The 20,555-nt window shown below is 37.5% G+C and overlaps 1 protein-coding gene across 1 annotated transcript; it reads left to right on the top strand.

Annotated features, from left to right (window-relative positions):
- The first annotated feature begins 9,679 nt into the window (after positions 1 to 9,679).
- On the top strand, positions 9,680 to 18,184 carry LOC111586919 (P2Y purinoceptor 14-like). Its single transcript, XM_055011950.1, has 3 exons — positions 9,680 to 9,811; positions 9,884 to 10,149; positions 16,099 to 18,184. The coding sequence occupies exons 1-3, from the start codon at positions 9,680 to 9,682 to the stop codon at positions 16,790 to 16,792; spliced, it is 1,092 nt and encodes a 363-aa protein (XP_054867925.1). The 3' UTR covers positions 16,793 to 18,184.
- Positions 18,185 to 20,555: the final 2,371 nt, after the last annotated feature.

The raw sequence follows: 20,555 nt of genomic DNA on the forward strand, positions 1-20,555 counted from the left end.
TAAATCTCAAACAATTTTAAACCAAGTCCCAAACTAGAGCCCAGACTAGTTCCAAAACCACTCTCAAACCAATCCAAACCCAGTCTAAAACAAGGTCCCAACCAGGTCAGTGGCCAGTCTGAAACCAGCCCACAACTGTCCAAAACCCAGTTCCCAAATCCAACTAACCAGTCCAAAACCAGTCCAAAATCCAAGTGCCAAACAAAGTCTAAAACTAAAAACAAAAGTTACTCTATATTCAATATCATGTACCTATGCTGCCCTCTGCTGCTTACATTGTGTAACTACACTTGCCTCTATGTAGTTACACACTCTGACCACCGATGGCAGCGTGGAGACACGACAATAAATCTGGCTTTTTCCCCAATGGGAAAGGGGACATTATTCTAAAAATATTAAAATCTCAATAACAGAGATGTAATTACAAAGTGTGACCACCAGATGGCAGCAGTGTCCGATTATAAATGCTTTAAGTTGTTATTAGGTTTTTTTTTTTAGATGCAAATAAGTAACAATTTAAGTGATTCTTATGAAGTTTTCTGATTTATGTTTTTTTGTAATGTTACTGCTGTACCAGGTGGGAAATTAAAAACAATCTCTTAATTATTCTTAGCTTGTTTTCTTTGGTTAGAATTCTGGATTTGGGGCAAGATTTGTAATAAATTAGGGACAATATTTAGAAGACAGAGTAAACACATGACTATACATCCTTTGAGTTGTTCTGGGGTTTTTGGTTGACTTTACAGATGTAAACTGATGTAAATAACTGATTATTAATAAATTTTCAGTTTTTTATTTCAATCATTGTTTTTCATTTAACATTTTCTTTTTTACCAGAAAAGAAATTATGTCTGATTTCACATTAAATTTGACCCTTTTTCCCCTCTAGTTATGAGGTTAACTCTAGATTTGGGGTGAATTAACAGTAATTTCTTTAATAAACTGAGGAATTTTAATGAAGAGATTAATTACAAACAAGTTTAGCATTAAATAAAGTAGCCACACACCTAGAAAATACACAAAGAGTCACTGGATGCAGCTGAATTCCAACTTTCACAGTCGACAGATGTGTATTTATGGAATATGACCAGTGGAGGGCAGCAGGTAAACATGAATGAACACTTTACTGCTGCAGTATTTACAACCAACATCTCTAGTACTGGTGTAGATCCTCCTGTTAAAACCACAAATTAAACTGTAGATAAACTCTTAGAACTGACTCTGATAGTTTTCTCAGAAACACATCAGTCTGCTGCAGCTTTAATATTCCACACAGCTGACTGATAAGAGCTGCAAACCCACATGAGAATCTCTAAATAGACAATTTATAGAGCAACGATTATAATGCTTGCACGAGCGATAATGTGTTACGCTTTAATTTGTAAAGACATTAAATATGCAGAGTCTCTGAGTCGACACAGTCCAACCTGGTAAATGCTGAGATACACAACATTTAAATAAGTTGAACCACCCTCAAACTAATCCCCAATACTGGTAGCACACCAGTCTAAAACCAGCTCCCAAACCAGTACTGAAGCCAGTTTATAAACAGTCTGAAGCCAGGCCATAACCATCCTAAAACCAAGTCCCAAACCATGTCTGAAACTAGTCTAATATCAGTTCTACATGAATCCCAAACCAATCTAAACCAAAGTCCCAAACCAGCTCTCAAACCAGCCCACAATCATCTTATAACCAAGTACCAAATGAGTTCCCAAAACAGTCTAAAACCAGGTCCCAAACCAGTACTGAATGCAGTTTATAAATGGTCTGAAACCAGGCCACAACCACCTTAAAACAAAGTCCCAAACCAGGTCTGAAACTTGTATCCAACAATGAGTAGCCAGCCTACAACAATCCTAAAACTAAGTTCCAAACCAGGACTGAAACCCTTCCTAAACCAGAAGAACCAGTCCAAAACCAGGTTTTAAAGAGAGTAAAAAACGTCCAGAAACACCGCACTGTTCATGAAGTTTGAACACATTTCAGGAAATAGTCATTATCTTGCTAAGTGTCACATGTCCACACTGATACCACTCTCATGTCTGTCCTTTAGCTCAGCTTGGCATAGATATTGCAGCCAGAGACTCGGGAGGACACTGGAATTTAGCTGTGTCTTTAAAAAAAAATCAGCTCCCAGCTTTTTACAAACAGAAATGTGTTTGTTGTCTTGCTTTGACTTACTCAATGACACCACCTGGTGATAGAAGTAGTACGGTGCACCCTCCAACATCAATACTGCATAAAACGTCAAAACATGACATTAACAGCTTAAAATGCGAACTGTTTTGAAATGAGTATCTATACAATGGCAAATTCGTATGTGAAATGGAATAAATTGAATTATGATTGAATTCTTGAACACAAAGATAAAACAGATATAAAAAAACAAATATAAAACAGTAGTTTATCCAAACTAATAAACAAAGTTACCTCCTGTAGAGATGAAAGTGGCTGTTGGCAAAAAACCCTGAAAATTTTTTTTCTAAGCAACTTTGCCAAGTGAGCGCCGAAGGTGCTCCAAGAGGCTGCCAAAGGCAGCCTTATGCGAGTGCCAAATAATAAATTATAATAGTGTCATTGTTACAATTAAATTAACATAGCATTATAGTCTTTATTAACAATAAGAATATATATAAAAAATTGAAATGACCACGCAATATTCAATGAAGATAAAAATTTAAAAATGACCAAACAATATAGATCTTCAATGGAGTCTATCTTATCAAAAGCATGCACAAATGATATCTATTCACTCAAAAAAAAAGAAAAAATTGAGGTCTATCTATTTTTGTAAAATAAAAAAAAAGTTCCTAGTTTGTCTAATTTCCTGATATATTCAGACAAGAAATCGTCGTTCGTATCTTTCTTTTCTAAAACATGCACAAATGATATTCATTCAAAAAAAAAAAGAAAAAAATATTCTAAGTCCTGACCTGAAAAAAAATTTCGGCAGAACTTCCCCTAAGGGTCAAGCCCAGAATTTCATAACCCCCTTCCCTCATTAAAAGAATAGCACAAAACTGTGAAAATGTTAATAAAAATGCGGAAAAATTCCTGTTAACATGTTCAGTAATGTAAACTATTCAGTAGTTTAGTACCCCATATTTCATATATTAATCATTTCATACTCTAGTCTAGATGTGTCACTAATCTATTATAAGGATTATATTATAATATCATTAAGACAGGAACCTTAAGACACAGTAAACTTTCAATATATTGATATCTATTTTTGTAAAATTTAAAAAAAACGTACCCGGTTTGTCTAATTTCCTGATATATTCAGACAAGAAATCGCCGTTCGTATCTTTCTCTTCTAACCACGACCACCGGAACGCGTTCTTGACTGTCGCGTCTACAGCACGCACGTCAGCGTGCCCGTCTACCTGTTTAAACATTGTCCTGACAGGTACGGGTCATTACAGTTACACAAAAGCAAAGGTCGTCTATTCAATGAGCGCTATTCAATGATTCATCTCTCCTTTGTACTCAAAACTGGCGCTATTCAGTGCATCCGCTCTCGCAAATTCTCGCAGCAATGTATTCAGCATTAGATTGGAATCGCGTCAATGAACGAGATTCAAAATGGCTGCCTCCGTACAGGAATATAAACAACAAACAACGCATTAGCGATAAGAATAAGATTTTCAAAAAGAATACTATCAATCAAATTCTGATTTTCACTGAAAACTTCGATCAATTTTCCCAGATTCCCGGAAATGAACTCACACAATTTGAAATCCCGGATTTCCGGGAAAACCCGGAAAACTTTCATCTCTGCTCCTGTATAACAAATACTAACTCAGATTTTTATGAGTGTTTATGTAACAGTACCAACATCTGCTGTATCCTGCAGCCTTCCAACCAAAACCAGTCTAAAACCAAGTCCCAAAGAAGGTCTGAAACCAGCTCTAAACCAGTCCAAAACCAGCTTACAACCATCCTAAAACTACCAAACTAGGCTAACACCAAAACAATCTAAAACCAGATCCCAAACCAGTTTTGACACCAGTATAAAAACAATGTAAAGCCAGCCCAAAACCAGCCAAAAACCAAAGCCTAAACCAGTTTGAACCAGTGTAACACCTTTCTCAAAACCAGTCCACAACTATCATAAAAACAAGTCCCAAACAAGGTCCTAAACCAGTCTGAAATCAGTCTAAAGCGAGTCTAAAACCAACCTACAATCCCCCTAAAACCAAAGTCCCCAACCAAAACCATCCATAAACATTAGTACTAAACCAGTTCCCAAACCACAGAAAAGTCAGACCAAAACCAGTCTAAAACCAGGTCCCAAACCAGGCAGAAATCCAGCACAACCAGTCTGAAACCAATTACCAGAAAACAGTTCCAAATAAGTCAAACAAATCTAAAACCAAGTCCCAAGCTAGATCTGACACCAGTCCAATAAATATTCCTTAAACTAAGTCTCAAATCAATCTTCAACCAAGTTCAGGCAGAAATCCAGTCAAATACAAATGACCAAACTAGGTCCAATCAGTCCAAAACCAGTTTGTAACAAATCTAAATTAAGTCCCAAGCTATGTCTGAAACCAGTCTAGACCCAGTCTAAAACCCAGTCTAAAACCAGCCAATTACTATTCCTTAAACTGAACGTCAAACCAAATCCCAAGCTAGTTCCAAAATCACTCTCAAACTAATCCAAAACCAGTCTAAAACAAAGTCCCAACCAGGGCTGAGGCCAGTCTGAAACCAGCCCACAACCGTCCTAAAACCAGTCCCCAAACCCAACAAACCAGTCCAAAACCAGTCTAAAATCCAGGTCTCAACAGTAACAGTACAACATCTGTTGTCTACTTCAGCCTTCCAATCGTTTTTAGCTCCTGGTTTTTGGTTTTGTGGCACATTTTCAGTCAGTTTCAGTCTCAGTGTTTCAGCAGGTGGCAGTTCTCTGATAAATCCTCCTACTCAGACACAGCTAGAGACAAAGTTTACTGAAGCTACAGACGTCATCTGATCAAAAATTGTTTCCTACTTTCCATTTATCAGGAAAGCGGGACCTTACCAGGTGAGTTTTTGACTTGCAAATGAGCAGCACATTCAAACTGCAGTTATAAAAGCACAGTGTTTGTGTTTATGCCCCTCCTTCTCTTTATATTCGGTCCTTCCTGATGTAAACGCTGTGCAGAAGGAAGTCAAACTGTTTTTCTCACCACATTCACTCAGACAGTCACTCAGACAGGTGAGTTCTGCAGGTAACTCTGCTCTTTGTACTTCTACTGCTACTGTTAATCATCTTTCTATTATTAAAACTGATAAAAACAGATAAAACTGTTCAGATAGAAAATCTGCTTTCTATGTTTGCTAGCAGTAGTTTACTAAAGTGATGTAAAAACACGTGAAGTACCAGCGGTAAAAATACACAAGTATGATCATCTTACTGATTAGTCAGAACTTGTAACAGCATCAGAAAAATTTAGATGTGCAGCAGCTGTTTTCTGGTGCTAATACTTAAATATATATTTTGATATTCAAACAGGAGCTTCTAATCGTATGGTTTCAGTTCTGGCGAAATATTCTGGTTTTGGCTCACGGATTGTACCTTTAATGTGGGTCGTGGTTCACAACCTTTTTGGCTTTAAAATGCTGCACAGAAGCTGAAAAAAGCTTCATCTGAGAACGACTTCACGTTTCAGAGTCGAAACAAACAAACTCTTCGAATCTATTTCATTAGACGCATGCATAGGAACATTTATCAGATCATGACTCAATGTCCAGTGTATTTTTTTACGCAGATGATGTGATTTTCTTCATGGCTGACCGTATGTTAAATATTTGCTCAGCAGAACTTCTTCATCAGTGTCTCACAAGGACATAGCACCACTTACACCATAGCACCACTTACTATTTCTATTCACCTGCTCAGTATTGCAAATTTTCCTAAACTGGTACTTTTATTTGGCTTTTAACATTACGATGTTTTACATTTAGCAAATATGGAACTATCTTTGTCAGTTTTGATACTGAATTATTTTAATTTTGAGGGCTACTATATAAATTAGGCATTTAAAACATCACACTGTCTGAAACTAGTTAGAGATCAGAATGTAAAAACTATTTGGAAATTTCTAAACATATTGTAAACTGCTATATTTATTATAAATAGTTTAAGTGGATATCCCTGTTATTGAACTGTTCACTACAAAGCGGCCTATACTCAAAGAAGTGCCAAATGTGAGAAAAATGTGAGAAAAATGTATTATTTCTGATCATTAATGTATGTAAACATATGCTAGTAGAACCCAAAAATACAATTATGAACCTGTAGTGTAATTTTCTACGTAGATGATGTGATTTTCTTCACAAATAACTGACCATATGGTAAATATTTGCTCAGCAGAACTTATTTAACGGTGTCTGACAAGGAGATAGTACCATGTGCTATTTTTATTAACCTATTCAGTATTGCAAATTTTCCTAAACTGGTACTTTTATTTGTCTTTTAACATTACAATGTTTTACATTTAGCAAATATGGAGCTATCTTCATCAGTTTTGATATTGAATTATTTTAATTTTGAGGTTTTATTATATGAATTGGGCATTTAAAACATCACACCATCTGAAATTAGTTAGAAATCATAATGTAAAGTTTAAGAGAATTGGAATTTTATAAATATATTTGGAAACTGTTTTATTTAATATGAATATGTGAAGTGGATATTTGTGTTGTAAATCTGTTTACTACAAAGCGGCCTATAGTCTGAAGAAAAGCAGTGCAAAGTATGAGAAAAATGTAGTATTTCTGATCATTAATGTATGTAAACATGTGCTAGTAGAACCCAAAAATACAATTACGAACCTGTAGTGTAGTTTTCTATGCAGATGATGTGATTTTCTTTATTTCTGTCCACAAATACAGTAAGTTAATTATTTGACCAGCAGAACTGATTTAAAGATATCCGACAAGGAGATAGTACTACTTACTACTGATTACTTTTGTATAATTGCTTAATATTGGAAATCTTCCTAAACTGATAGTTTTATTTGGTTATCAACATTATTATTCTTCAGTTTCAGAGAATTTGTCTTATTTTATTCAGTTACTGTTTAAAAATCTGTTTCCTTTTCAAGTTCTGGCCATTTAAAACACACTTACTGAAACTAATAATAGTTTCACAACTGGATAATAGAAATCTGAATGTGAACTTTCACAAACTTTTCATTTTCAGTAATATTTGGAAACGGTTTTATTATTTGGAGGTGGGATTTTGAATAAACTGAAAATGAAATACAACCCTGTGAGCAAAGCCACAGCCTTGATCCTGAATAACGTGTGCAGATTATCTTTCAGTCATGCAGGAATAATTATTTTAAGTGTATATTCTTGGTGTTTCACTGTTAAAAAGAAAATGTCCTTTAGTCTGATTAACACTATTGCAATGAAGCAGCCAAGTGTGAGATAAATAATGTATTTTTGAACATTAATACGTGTAAAAATATGCTTGCAGACCCCAGAAATAACATTAAGAACCTGTAATGTATTTTTCTATGCAGATGATGTGACTCTCTTTATGACTGTCTGCAAGTTTTAGGTGTTTCTTTTAATCTGTCACTATTTCAGTGATGTTTCTTCACAGGAAACTGACTTAAGATCACTCAGAAGTTCCTGTGATCTTCAGATAAAGAGCAGCTCTGTCAGATTACTAACTGGGTCACGCTGCTGTGAACTAGCTGCTGCTGTTCACCACAAGTTAACCAGTGCTTTCAGGCTGCAGCTTTGATATGGTGAACGCTGACACAACACAAACTGTAACATACTATTAAGTAGAAATGTAGGCATTCAGAGCAAAAACATTAATTTTGAACTAAAGTTTATGAGAAATTAAAGGATTGAGAGTGTAAGCCTGATTTGAGACTACAGAATTAAACATTTGCACCAAACTAGGCTGGCAGTTTCCCTTTATTTCAAGTCTTTATGCTAATCTAAGCTAACGGCCCGCTGATGTGTAACAAGAATTAACAGGAATTAAACTTGAAATCTAAGTCCTGAGTGTTTTCCCATTTAAGAGTAAATTTCCAAACTTGTTTTTTTTCTATCCTTCTGGATGAAATTGCAGAAATTAGGTTAAACCTGAGAATTATTAAATTTACAGGTTTCATTTCAGTTTTTCAGACAGACTTGCAGTGAATATGTTGATTAGAATGAAGAGGAAATGTCTGCCTTGGTCTGACTTCCTCTTCAAAAATATTTGTGGCCACATACCCGAAGTTGAACTCTGAAAATAGTTTTTAGTTTGAGGTATGAAAAGAAACACAGTGGGAGAAAATGTAGTGTAAACTGTAAAAAAGACAAAAAAATCTGTAAAAACAATGTGAAATATGGCAGCAAGGGTGACAGAAAAAAACTGTAAAATTAACAGCAAATATGAGTGAAGTGACTTTTAAAAACCGGATATAAATAGAGAAATATTACAGTCACACATTTGAGAATAAGAAACGACAATTTAAAAAAAAAAATACAAATTTTTGATGTGGTCTTTTTTTTTAGTATTTTTTTTTACAGTAAAAAAGTGAATTTATATTTTTCAATTAGATTTTGAGATATATCACTGTTAAAAAATATTTTTCTCTTTCCCCTTACAGCCAATTTATATAAAATTGTTATTTTTTTTTGCTTATTTCAATACAGTCAAAGTCTAAAAAAATAAGACAGAATTTTGATGTGGACATTATTTTACAGTTTCAGCATGTATTTTTTTTTATAGTTTACACAAATTAATACTTTTTGTTCTGTGATTTTAAAAATTATTATCTGCAATTTAATAAAATGGGAAAGTTCTGTAAAATAACTTCAGCAAATATCTGAAATTTATTTATTTTTTTGGCTGCTTTAAATACAATAATATAATTTTACAGTCACACAAACAAATGATTAATTTTAAAAATACAGATTGATGTGGGCATTAGTTATGATTTTGGGCATTTTTTAACAGTTGACATGAAATTAAAATATAAATTTTTCTGTGATTTTTGATAGTTTTTGATATTTAATATTTTTGATAGTTATTATCTGTAATTTAGCAAAACAGGAAACATACGTAAACTAGTGAAAAGTCAAATTTCTTTTAAATAACAGCAAATATCTGTAAAATGTTGTTTTTTAATTTCAGTTCAGTAAAATCTGCCATTTTATTGCCACACACTGTAAAATAGCAAATTACTATTTAGTTTTTTTTTTGGGTTTTCTACAGTTAAAAAAGTTATTTGATATTTATTCATTGTTTTTTTTTTAGGAGAAATTATCTGTAATTTAACAGAACAAGTAAAATTTGTGAAAAAAAACTCATAAAAATATTACTTAATGTAAATAGTTTTCTTGCCTATAATGAGAAACAGAAGTAAAATTGTGCTTTTTTTGCTGATTTAAATATTTATTTTTTAAAAACATGATTTTTGATGTGGACTTTATTCACAGTTTTGGCCTGTTATTGGCGTTAACAAGTAAATTAAAATATTTTTTCTGTGATTTTATTAGTTATCAATAAGTTAGCACAATACAGAAACTGTAAAATAAGTCAATTACACTCAATATCTGTTAAAAACTATTGTTTAAACATGTTTTTCAGTGTGTGGTGATCAATCAGTTGGTTTTGCTTCATGTCAGATTGATGCATTTTCTAACCAGAACGTCTCTTTTTTTAAAACCCAGAATCATGAGTGACCTTGGAGGAGTGACGGCGACCTTCAACCAGTCCTCCATCACAACCAACCTCACCAAACCCTGCAACCCGGTTGACGCTTCGGCTCGCCTCTTCTTCATGATCATCTACAGCCTGGTGTTCCTGGTGAGTTTGCGGTGAAGACACACCTTCAGGGTTGGTTGAACTGGATCCTGACTAAACGCTGTGACCCTGCAGGTGGGTTTGCTGCTCAATGGCTTCACCCTGAGGGTTTACTTCTGTGGATCTCAGCAGCAGCAGCAGACGTCCAGCTGCGTCACCATCTACCTGAAGAACCTGGCGGCCGCTGACTTCCTGCTCAGCCTCTGCCTGCCAATCAGAATCACTTACTACGCCTCCGACTCTTTCCAGGTCCGCCTCGTCTACTGCAACTTTGGCGCCTCCACCTTCTACCTCAACATGTACGCCAGCATCCTGTTCATGGGCTACATCGCCGCCAACAGGTAGGACGGCAGCTCTACGGTCTGTTCTGGTTGTAGTTCTGCATGTACAGTCAAGTGTTAGACACCTAAAGATCATGTATGACAGTCTTGAGCTTCCAATGACTCCTACAACTTTTTCTTAGATGGAATCATTGAAACATGAATCTTTGTCATGGAAAGTCATGGTTTTGGTCAAAAATATACATACAGAAATGTTAATATTGGTTAAACATCCTTTGGTTTCCGTCTACAATCTTCTAGATAATCTTTGACTCCTCTGGACAGAATTGGTTCAGTTCAACTACATTTGTCATCTTTGTGACTTGCTTCTCCAAGTTCTTGATGGGTTTAAGTCAGGACTTTGGGAAGATCAGTCTAGAACCTTCATTCCAGCCTGATGGAACCATTTGTTTACCACGTCTGATGTGTGTTTGGGCTCATTGTCTTGTTGAAACATCCAACTGTGTCCAAGATCAACCTTCTGCTGATGGTTTTAGGTTTTTCTAAAGAATGTGGAGGTGATCCTCCTTCTTCATTATTCCATTTACTTTGTGTAAAGCTCCAGTTCCACAGAGCATGATACTGCCACCACCATGCTTGATGGTAGGTTTGGTGTTCTTGAGGTTACAAAGAAACCCACCCAAGACAGTCTGAAACCAGTCCTAAATAAGTCTCAAACCAGGACCAAAATCAAATCTAAACCAGTCCAAAAAATGTTCAGAACCAGTCAGAATAAGTCTGAAACCAGTCCACAACCAGAACTTAAACCAGTTTTAGAAACAGTCTGAAAGGACCAAAACCAAACCTAAACTACGCCTAAAAAAAGTCCCAGACAGTCTGAAACCAGTCCTCATCCAGGACCAGATCCAGAGTGAAATAAATCCTAAACCAACTTTAAATCACATCCAAAACCAGGAGAACCAGACTGAAACCAAACATAAACCAGTCTCAAAAAAGTCCAGAACCAGTCCAACATCCAGTCTGAAACCAGTCCAGAAGCTCTTCTAGAAAGCCCCAGAGTATGATACTGCCACCACCATGCTTGATGGTAGGTCTGGTGTTCTTGGTGTTAAAGGCGTCTTTCCTCTCAACCTTCTCTCCTCCAAAAACATTTCTGCTCAGTTTTTCTTCCATCTGACCACAGAACTTTCCTCCAGAAGGCCTTTTTACAAAGACATATGTGGTTCAGTGATTCCACGATAGAAACACCATCCCCACTGTGAAGCACGGTGGTGGCAGCATCATGGTGTGAAACTTTCAGAGAACTAGTCATGTTTGACATGCTGTCCCCGTAAAAGTCACTAAATCTAAGCCTATAATCACAAAATCTCATCAGAATCTCAGTATTCAACACATCTCATAAAAACATTCCCCAAACATGAAGTATTTTCACGAACCAGATGTAAAATAAATAAATAAGATGCTGAGCTCTTTGCAGTAACAGTCGTGACAATTATGTCAATCACCAGTTTATTTGCTGCTATTTGTGACTTTAGTTCGAAAAAGCTGCTAAAACCACAGTATTTCCTCACAAAGCTCCCCTGTATTACTCTACGTAGTACACCTCTGCTCTGTCGTCATCAGTATCAGTTACAGTCAATAAACAGGACTTTTTTAGAGTAAATGTCTTCAGGTGGGCGTCTGTTTAAGGTAACTGAGTCATCTTCAAACAAAACAAATGGTGAAATCATTTCACAGAAACCCAGATGTGGTTAGATGTGAGTTTGTATCATCAGCTGGGTTTTATCGAGGTCCAATGCCCTTTGTTTTCTGCAGAAGACGATTTTATCTTTTGCTCACAGCTGCTGCCCAGCAGTCAGTTGGTTGGTTGGTTGGTTGACCACTTCCTCATTTTACAGCTGAAGATTTTGAACTCCTTACAGTTTCTGTGCACTTTGAAGCAGTGTTTCTTATTAAGACGTATCTCAGCTCCAGGTTTTTCTTTTCTTTTCTTCTCAATCTCCAAATAGTACCATAACAATCTGCACGTCGTTGGAAAATTACAACTTATTGCAGTGCAGAAACACAACTGCACTCTCCAGCTGTTTTCTCAGCAAATGTCTGTGTCTGCTGCCTGTATTCACACCTATCTGGTTCATATTTGATGCTGTCACGAACAGCAAACATAACGGGAAACGATTAAAAAAAAAAAAAGAGAACATCCCCCAGCCTGTATTTGAACAGGAACTCGACAAAAATTAGAAGTCAGTTTAAAAACATACTGGTCAGATGGAAGTAGCCAGTTAAATATAACACTGGTGTCGTTATCTGAAGGCTCTGGGTCCATTTAAGAACAAGAACAAGTAGAAACATGTCTGCTGATCAGTTTCATGCTGTATTTTGGTCAGTGCAGCTAAACCAGAGCTGCATGGTACCACCAAACCAGATGTTATCACCAGGAAACACCAGGCTGATCACGGTTCATCGCAAGAAAACAAAAGGCAAATCTTGGGCAGCAGAGCAACAACATCCTCTGGATATCTGGAGAATTTATTCTGTCTTTGATGGTAAATCCTGATACCAGCTGGGTACAACATGGAAACACAACAAACATGTTGGCCGCTGCTTCATGAAGAAGTTTAGCTGTTCCTTCAGCACAGCAGCAAAAAAAAGTCCTTAAATATGAAAATCTAACTTCCACGTACAAAGAAGTTTGCATTTTCCTGCTGTTCTTATCAGTTTCTCCTGGACGGTGTTGGAAAAGGAAATAGAATGACTTCACGTTTCAAACTGTAAATGATGATCCTCTGGAGTGAATTGGTTCAGTTCAACTACATTTGTTGTCTTTCTGACTTGGTTCTTCAGGTTCTTGAGGGTTTAAGTCAGGACTTCAGGGAGACCAGTCTAGAACCTTCATTCTAGCCTGATGGAACCATTTCTTTACCACGTCTGATGTGTGTTTGGGCTCATTGTCTTGTTGAAACATCCAACTGTGTCCAAGATCAACCTTCTGCTGATGGTTTTAAGTTTTCCTGAAGAACGTGGAGGTGATCCTCCATCTTCATTATTCCATTTACTTTGTGTAAAGCTCCAGTTCCACAGAGCATGATACTGCCACCACCATGCTTGATGGTAGGTTTGGTGTTCTTGGGGTTAAAGGCCTCATCTTCTCTCAGTTTTTCTTCCATCTGACCTCCAGAAGGTCTTTTCTTTGTCCATGTGATCAGCAGCAGACTTGAGTGGAGCTTTAAGGTTCTGCTTCTAGAGGAAGAACTTCCTTCTTCATGGATCCTCTCTCTGCTTTGTGATGATTCTTGGTTGACTCTTGACCATCCTGACCAATGGTCTCTCAGCAGCAGGTGGTAGTTTGTGTTTTCTTCCTGATGGTGGCAGCAACACAACTGGGCCCTGAACTTTATCCTGACAAACAGATGATTGTGGATCTGAAGCTGCTTTGAAATAGTTCCAAGTGACTTTCTGACTTGTTGAAGATCTTTACTGAGCTCCTCAGATGTCCCCACTGTCTAGGAGTGGATCTAATGGTTCTATTTATTCTATATTCTTAAACTGCCCTTATACTTCTTTCTTTTGAGCTGCTGTAACTGTGAACTTTCCCCACTGTGGGATCAATAAAGTTTATCTTATCTTATCTATTTAAATTGGCTCAGAGGATCAAATGAGTCAGCAGCTGTAGTCAATCGTAATCAGATACAAAAAGTTAAGAGGCCATGAAACTATTAAAATTAATACAACTTTCTACATCACCAAAACTGATAATTCAAGTGGCTGTATGTATATTTTTTTGACCCATCAGATTTTGTCATATTTCCAGAAGATCTTTAATAAATCTATGAAAGAATCAAAATGCATGATTGTTTTTGTGACAGATTCATGTGTTTCAATGATTCCAAATGTCATATGCAGTGTCTGTGGTGTCAGACGCTGCACAGAGCAGGTTCTCTGTCAGTATCAGGATGTGAGATTGTGATGAGTGTATTTGCTTATAAACCATAAGGATGTGGTCTACTGGTGCAGAAAAAAACCAAGGCTGCAGTATTTAAAGTGAACTTCATGTTCTCAGCTACTCAAATTTAAATTAAAAATACCACATGTCAGCATAATATTCCAGGTACATGTTCAGAGGACCGATGAGGATAAATTATGACAAAATCAACGGTGAAAATCAACGAATACCAAAATCAAAATGAGGAAAACTGGCAAATTTACTGATTAAAATTTAAAGGTACATAATTTACTCAGTTTTGTCGCTACGGGGCAGAAGAACACAACAAGCTGATGACACACTGTCTACATGTCTAACTGTAGAGCTTCCACAGCTACAGAGCAGCAGGGAGGCATTCATTTACAATCTGATGTTGTAGAGTTTTGTTGGATAGCAGGTCTAATATGAGCTTTAATGTCAAAGATTTTTCAAGATCATTCCAGTCAGGATGATACAAGAACATTTCCAAGTTCCTGATGATCTCTTGGAGTCCAGTTAAATCCATCATTAAGAAATGGAAGGAAGATGGAACATGAATAAATCTGACTAGAGCAGGACGTCCTCAAAACCTGAGAGACCAAGAAGAAAGAGACTAGAGAGGGAGGCCACCAAGACACCTATGACTCCTCTGAAGGAGTTCCAGCTTCAGCAGCTGAGGTGTTAGAGACTGTTCATCCAAAAACTGTTGTCTGTTCTTCACCAGTCAAAGCTTTATGGAGACAAAGAGAAAGACTCAAATCTGGACTAGAGTTCACCAGAAGACATGTGGAGACTCTGAAGACACCTGGAAGAAGGTTCTTTGGTCTGAGGAGACCAGGATGGAGCTTTATGACCATCAGACTAGATGATATGTTGGATGGACACCAAACACTGAACATCATCACAAACACACCATCCCCACTGTGAAGCATGGTGGTGGCATCATCATGATGTGAAGCATGGTGGTGGCATCATCATGATGTGAAGCACGGTGGTGGCAGCATCATGACATGAAGCACGGTGGTGGCAGCATCATGATGTGAAGCACGGTGGTGGCAGCATCATGATGTGAAGCACGGTGGTGGTAGCATCATGATGATGTGAAGCATGGTGGTGGCAGCATCATGATGTGAAGCATGGTGGTGGCAGCATCATGATGTGAAGCATGGTGGTGGCAGCATCATGATGTGAAGCACGGTGGTGGTAGCATCATGATGATGTGAAGCATGGTGGTGGCAGCATCATAATGTTTCTCAGCAGCAGGTCCTGAAGGCTTGTAAAGGTAGAGGTTAAATGAAATTGTGGAGGAACCTGATGCATCTGAAGAGAACTGAGACTTGGAGAAGATCAGTTTTCCATCCAGACGATGAGTCGAAGCAAACAGCTGAAGATCCTCAGAAATGGTTTGAAGACAAGAAGGAGGAGGTTCTGGAGGCTGAGTCGGAGTCCAGACCTGAATCCAACTGAGAACTAGAATCTCGACCTGAAAAGTTCTGTTGACTCCATGATTCCTGTCAGAGTTTAATCAGTTTTATAGAAGAACGAGGTAAAACTTCAGCATCAAGATGTTCAGACCAACATGATCAGTGATGGAACTGAACCTACTAAATACTGACTGGAAGGAGGTGAACACTTACGAAATCCTTTAGTTTATGTTTTAGATTTTTCATTCATTGACAATACTTCTTTATTTTTCTATTTATCTTTTTATTATTATCCCTTATTAATCCCATGAGGGGAAATTTTGATTTTCGCATATCCACCCTGGAGCAGGAAGGGTTAAGGGCCTCGCTCAAGGGCCCGACAGTGGCCGCATTGGGGTTTGAACCACTGACCTTCGGATCAGTAGTCCAGAAACTTAATCATTGTGCCACCATGCCACTTAATTTGTAGAGATCTGTTTTTAGTTTGATGTTAAAGTCGTTTTTTGTAAATTCTTGTCCATAAATTGACCATGACTCAATGTTTTATAGACTATCTCCAAACTTTACCTACCCAGTAGCTGCATCAACCTGCTGACTGCCTGATTCCTTTCCATCTCTCTGCAGGTATCTGAAGATCGTCCATCCTTTAGGAACTCACTTCCTGCAGACGGTCCGAGCTGCCCACATCATCTCCACGGTGACCTGGGGCTTCCTCCTGACCATCACAGGCGCCTACGTCCTGGTGTCTCTCCTGACGCAGGAAGTCCTGGACTCCATCCCCAACACGATGCGGTGCGACGACCTGCACAGCTGGCAGCTCCACCTGCTCTACAAGATCATCCACACCTGCTCCGTCGCCATCTTCCTGGCGGTCCTCGTTTCCCTCGTCTTCTTCTACCGCAGCATTTCCCGCCGGCTGTCGGAGGCGCAGGAGCGGCAGCCGGCATCCTCCGGCTCCAAGAAGCTCGCCAAGTCCCGCCGCAACATGCTGGTGCTGGTGAGCGTCTTCTGCGTGTGCTTCGTCCCGTACCACCTGGTCCGCCTGCCGTACGCCCTGCGGTCCAGCTGGTGGTGCTCGTGGGACCGGGTGTTCTACTACCTGAAGGAGCTCACCATCATGGTGTCGGTGCTCAACGTGTGCCTGGACCCGCTCATCTACTTCATCTTCTGCAAGGCCTTCAGGTCGCAGCTGAGCCTAAGGAGGGTGTTCAGCGGTACGCAGGCCACCGCGACCGGCGCCGAGCGGCGGAGCAGCGACGGGGGAATCAGCGGCATCAGGATCAACAGCTCGACCACGAGGCACATCGGCGTCCTGTAGCTTCGAGCCAACAAACTCCGGGACTCACGCCGGTAAACACAACAGCAAATACGTCCAAAAACTGACACCTGCTGGTAAAAATCCAGCCAACAGAATATTTCAAGACTTCGAGAAGACCATAAAATCCATAAACGATGTAAAAAGTACCGGCAAGAGTACCAGGAATAAATAATCCTGGAATACTGTAAAAACTGTGAAAATAACAGCAAATATTTGTAAAATAATTATACTTTTGACCTAATTTATATGAAGTAAAACTGTGTAATTTTATGACCAGACTTTGTAAAATATTGCTTTACTATTTGTTAAAATGCAGATGATTAATGTAGAAACTATGTACAGTTTAGAACGTGGTAGTCAACATGTAAATTAACAAGTTTTTTTTATTAAATGTGTAAAATGCTGAATTAAATAGACCAAATATATCGTAATGGAGTCATTGCAGGGTCAAACATTGCAAAACACAGATTTATGTGTATTTTTTGCCAGGTTGTTAAATGTATTTATTTACTTTTCTGCAGTCAATAAGTAAATTGTTTTTATTTTTGGTTGTATGATTTTTACAGGATAGAATCTCTAATTTAACGAACTAAGAAAATCTGTGAAATAGCTGAATTATTTTTATTTCTGAATTAAATATAGTAAAAAAAACAATAGAGAGATTTTACAATCAAATGTTATAAAAGTACTCATTGATGTTTTTAAAATACGGACGATCGATGTGGAATTAACGTATTTATTTGCTTTTCTGCAGTCAACATGTAAATAAGTTTTCTCAGATTTTACTAAAACAAAACGGGGAAAATCCGTAAAATAACTGTAAATTGTTTTTTTCTAAAATAAATAATGTAAAAAAATCAAGTAATTTTACAGTAAAATGTTATGAAAGTACTCATTAATGCTTCTAAATACAATATGTAGTCTTTCAGAAAAAATAATTTATTTACCTTTTTCAGTCAACATGTAAATTAGTACTGTTTTTGTGTTTTCACTAGTTATTGCCTGTAATTTAACACAAAACGAGTTAATTTTAATTTTTTTTTAGTTTTCTTGCACTTTGGCGCCCCCTTGAGGCAGCAGGGATTGTGTTTAAGTTATTAAAACACCTGAATCCTGCAGTGTACATCTATTAATTTTTTGTTGTTACCTCACTGACTGCATGAAGGTCTCGCTGCAGGAAGTCCGATGAGGTCACTTCCTGTTCTGCTGACCTCCAGCAGGTTATTCTCACAGTTTGGTGAAGAAAGCTGCATCAGAAAAGATGAGGAAGTTTGATGCTCAGCATCACGGTGACAGACTGCTGGGAGTTAAAGTTACAGGTATTCATTTGCACTTTGTGGTTTCTGGACTCTTTTTTTGTGCAGTTTTCCAAATGCAATAAAGGTTTCACAAAATCTGAACTGTGTTTTAAAGACTCGTGAACATCTCTGGCATTTTCTGGTGCAGATTTGATCCCGTTATATTTACAGTTTGTGAAAATGCAACAACGGGACATTGTTAGAATAAAGGTTTCAGAAATGACAGACACTGTTTTAACCCTCGTGTCGTCCTGTGGGTCAAATTGACCCGGTTTAAAGTTTGAAAATGTGGGGAAAAAAAAAAAATCACAGTGAAACTTCTGATGTCCGCATTTTCAACATTTTTGGGAAATCTTTGAAAATTTTTTGGTGGAAAAAAGAAATGTTAAAAATGTAAATCAACCAAAATCCAGCGAAATTTGCTGGATTTTGGTTGATTTTTTTGTGAATGCTCTTAAGAGAATATTAGAGAAGTTTTACTGATATATATGGAATCACTTTAGATATTTTTAGGATTTTTGGAAGATTTTTACTCATTTTTTTGAAAATATTTACAAGAATTTTCTTGCCAAATTTGGGGGATTTTTTGTTTTTAAATAAAACTTTTAAGGGAAATTTTTAAGGAATTATTGGAATCTTCTTCCTGAAGTTTTTGCAAATTTTCAGAAATTTGGAGAAATTTTTTGCTGAATTTTTGGATTTTTTTCAGACAAGGAAGCAATATTTTTTGGTGCCTGTAACTTATCGTAACTTAACCTATCCTAACTTATCTTATCCTAACTTACCATATCTTAACTTATCATATCCTAACTTAGTGTAACTAATCCTAACTTATTTTGTCTTATCATCACTTATCCTAACTTATCTGAACTTAACTGATCTTGTCTTAGCTTATCTTATCGTAATTTATCTTAGCTTATCCTAACTTAACTAATTGCAACTTATCTTATTGTAACTTTTCCTAACTGATCTTGTCTTATTTAAGTTAACCTATCTTATCATAACTTAACTGATCTTGTCTTAACTTATTATATCCTAACTTATTTTATCTTAACTTATCCTTTCTTGTCCTATTACAACTCATTGTAACTTACAACTTATCGTGTCTTATCTTATCCTAACTGTATCTCAGCTTATCGCATCTTATGTTATCTTAACATGTCACGTGTTTACTTATAGCATGCTGTCTGAATATCTTAATACGGTTGTATTTTCACTTGTAACAGAGTATTTGAACTGTGTTAGTACTTCTTCTGAGTACTACTTCTTCCAGTACTGCAAGTAGCCGATGTCAAAGTGTCAGAAGCATTTTGGGAAAAACCAGAAGTCCCTAAATAAATGTGTTGGTGTTTCTTCTGAAGACGGCGATTAATAAATCACTCTGCTGACTCAGTCGCTGGAAATGTCTTTAACGTGTGTGTTGGTGTGTGTTGGTGTGTGTGTGTGTGTTAGTGTGTATATATGTGTGTGTGTTGAAGGGGCGTGGCCTGTGGTTTCTCTCAGCTTCTCGCTGCTATCAGACAGGAAATCACCTTCCAGCCTCAACTACACGATCTACAGCAGCAGACCAAAACCAACGACCAGAAGACCTGAGGAGAACCTGAGGAGAACCTGGAGGTCCTACCGGTTCTACTGCCCTCCTCTGGGATCCAACACCTGGTCTGAGGACCCCTGAGAGGACGCAGCAGCAGGTCACAGGTCAGTGATGATCAGATATGAGCTGAATCAGATTTAATGGGAGCCCAGCTGAGACGTTCTGTAGCTCTGAGACCTGGTTCTGATCAGGTTCATTGATCCTTAGTGATGAATGTAGAGGTGATCGGACACTCAATTGGTGGAAAATAGATCAGTTTGTTCTCGTGGTGGCATCAGAATCTCACACTGGTTTCTACATGTTCCTTTTGTGTCACTTTTTTTAAAAAAGTCCTTCTCTTTCTAGTTGTTTTTGTCTTTTTTGTTCATAAAATCTCTCTTTCTGCTCATTCTGCATCTTGTCTCTTGGTCTCTTTCCGTCTGTGGTTCTTTTGTGTTCATTTTTTGGCTGTTTTCCGTTGGTTTGTGCCTGTTTTGTGGTCACCCTTTATCTTGTGTTGTTGTATCTTGTCGTTTTACGTCTCGCTGCAGTAGTTTTGTGTCTATTTGCTTATTATTTCCTGTCGTCCTGGGACTATTTGTTGTCTTTCTGTGTCTCTTTGCAGTCGGTTTTTTTCATTTTGGGCCTTGTTTTCAAGATTTCTTTCTCTTTCTGGTCATTTTGCATCACGTTGAGTTGTTGTCTGTTGTTTTAAGTCTTTCTCTTCATTTTATGACGCTTTTCAGTTGGTTTTGTCTCTTTGAGGTCATTTTGTGTCTCTATTTTAGTCATTTTTCATCTTGCTCTGTTGTTGTGCCTCGTCGTTTTGTGGCCCTCTGCAGTAGTTTTGCATCTATTTTTGTTAATTTCGTTTCTTCTTCTAAAATTCAGG

Source organism: Amphiprion ocellaris, chromosome 7, assembly GCF_022539595.1.
Source record: "Amphiprion ocellaris isolate individual 3 ecotype Okinawa chromosome 7, ASM2253959v1, whole genome shotgun sequence".
Classification (NCBI taxonomy): domain Eukaryota; kingdom Metazoa; phylum Chordata; class Actinopteri; family Pomacentridae; genus Amphiprion; species Amphiprion ocellaris.

Coding starts and splice junctions, on each gene's coding strand:
- LOC111586919 (XM_055011950.1), top strand. CDS start 9,680: ATGAGTGACCTTGGAGGAGTGACGGCGACCTTCAACCAGTCCTCCATC. Junction 9,812..9,883: donor TCTACAGCCTGGTGTTCCTG/GTGAGTTTGCGG, acceptor GTGACCCTGCAG/GTGGGTTTGCTGCTCAATGG. Junction 10,150..16,098: donor GGCTACATCGCCGCCAACAG/GTAGGACGGCAG, acceptor ATCTCTCTGCAG/GTATCTGAAGATCGTCCATC.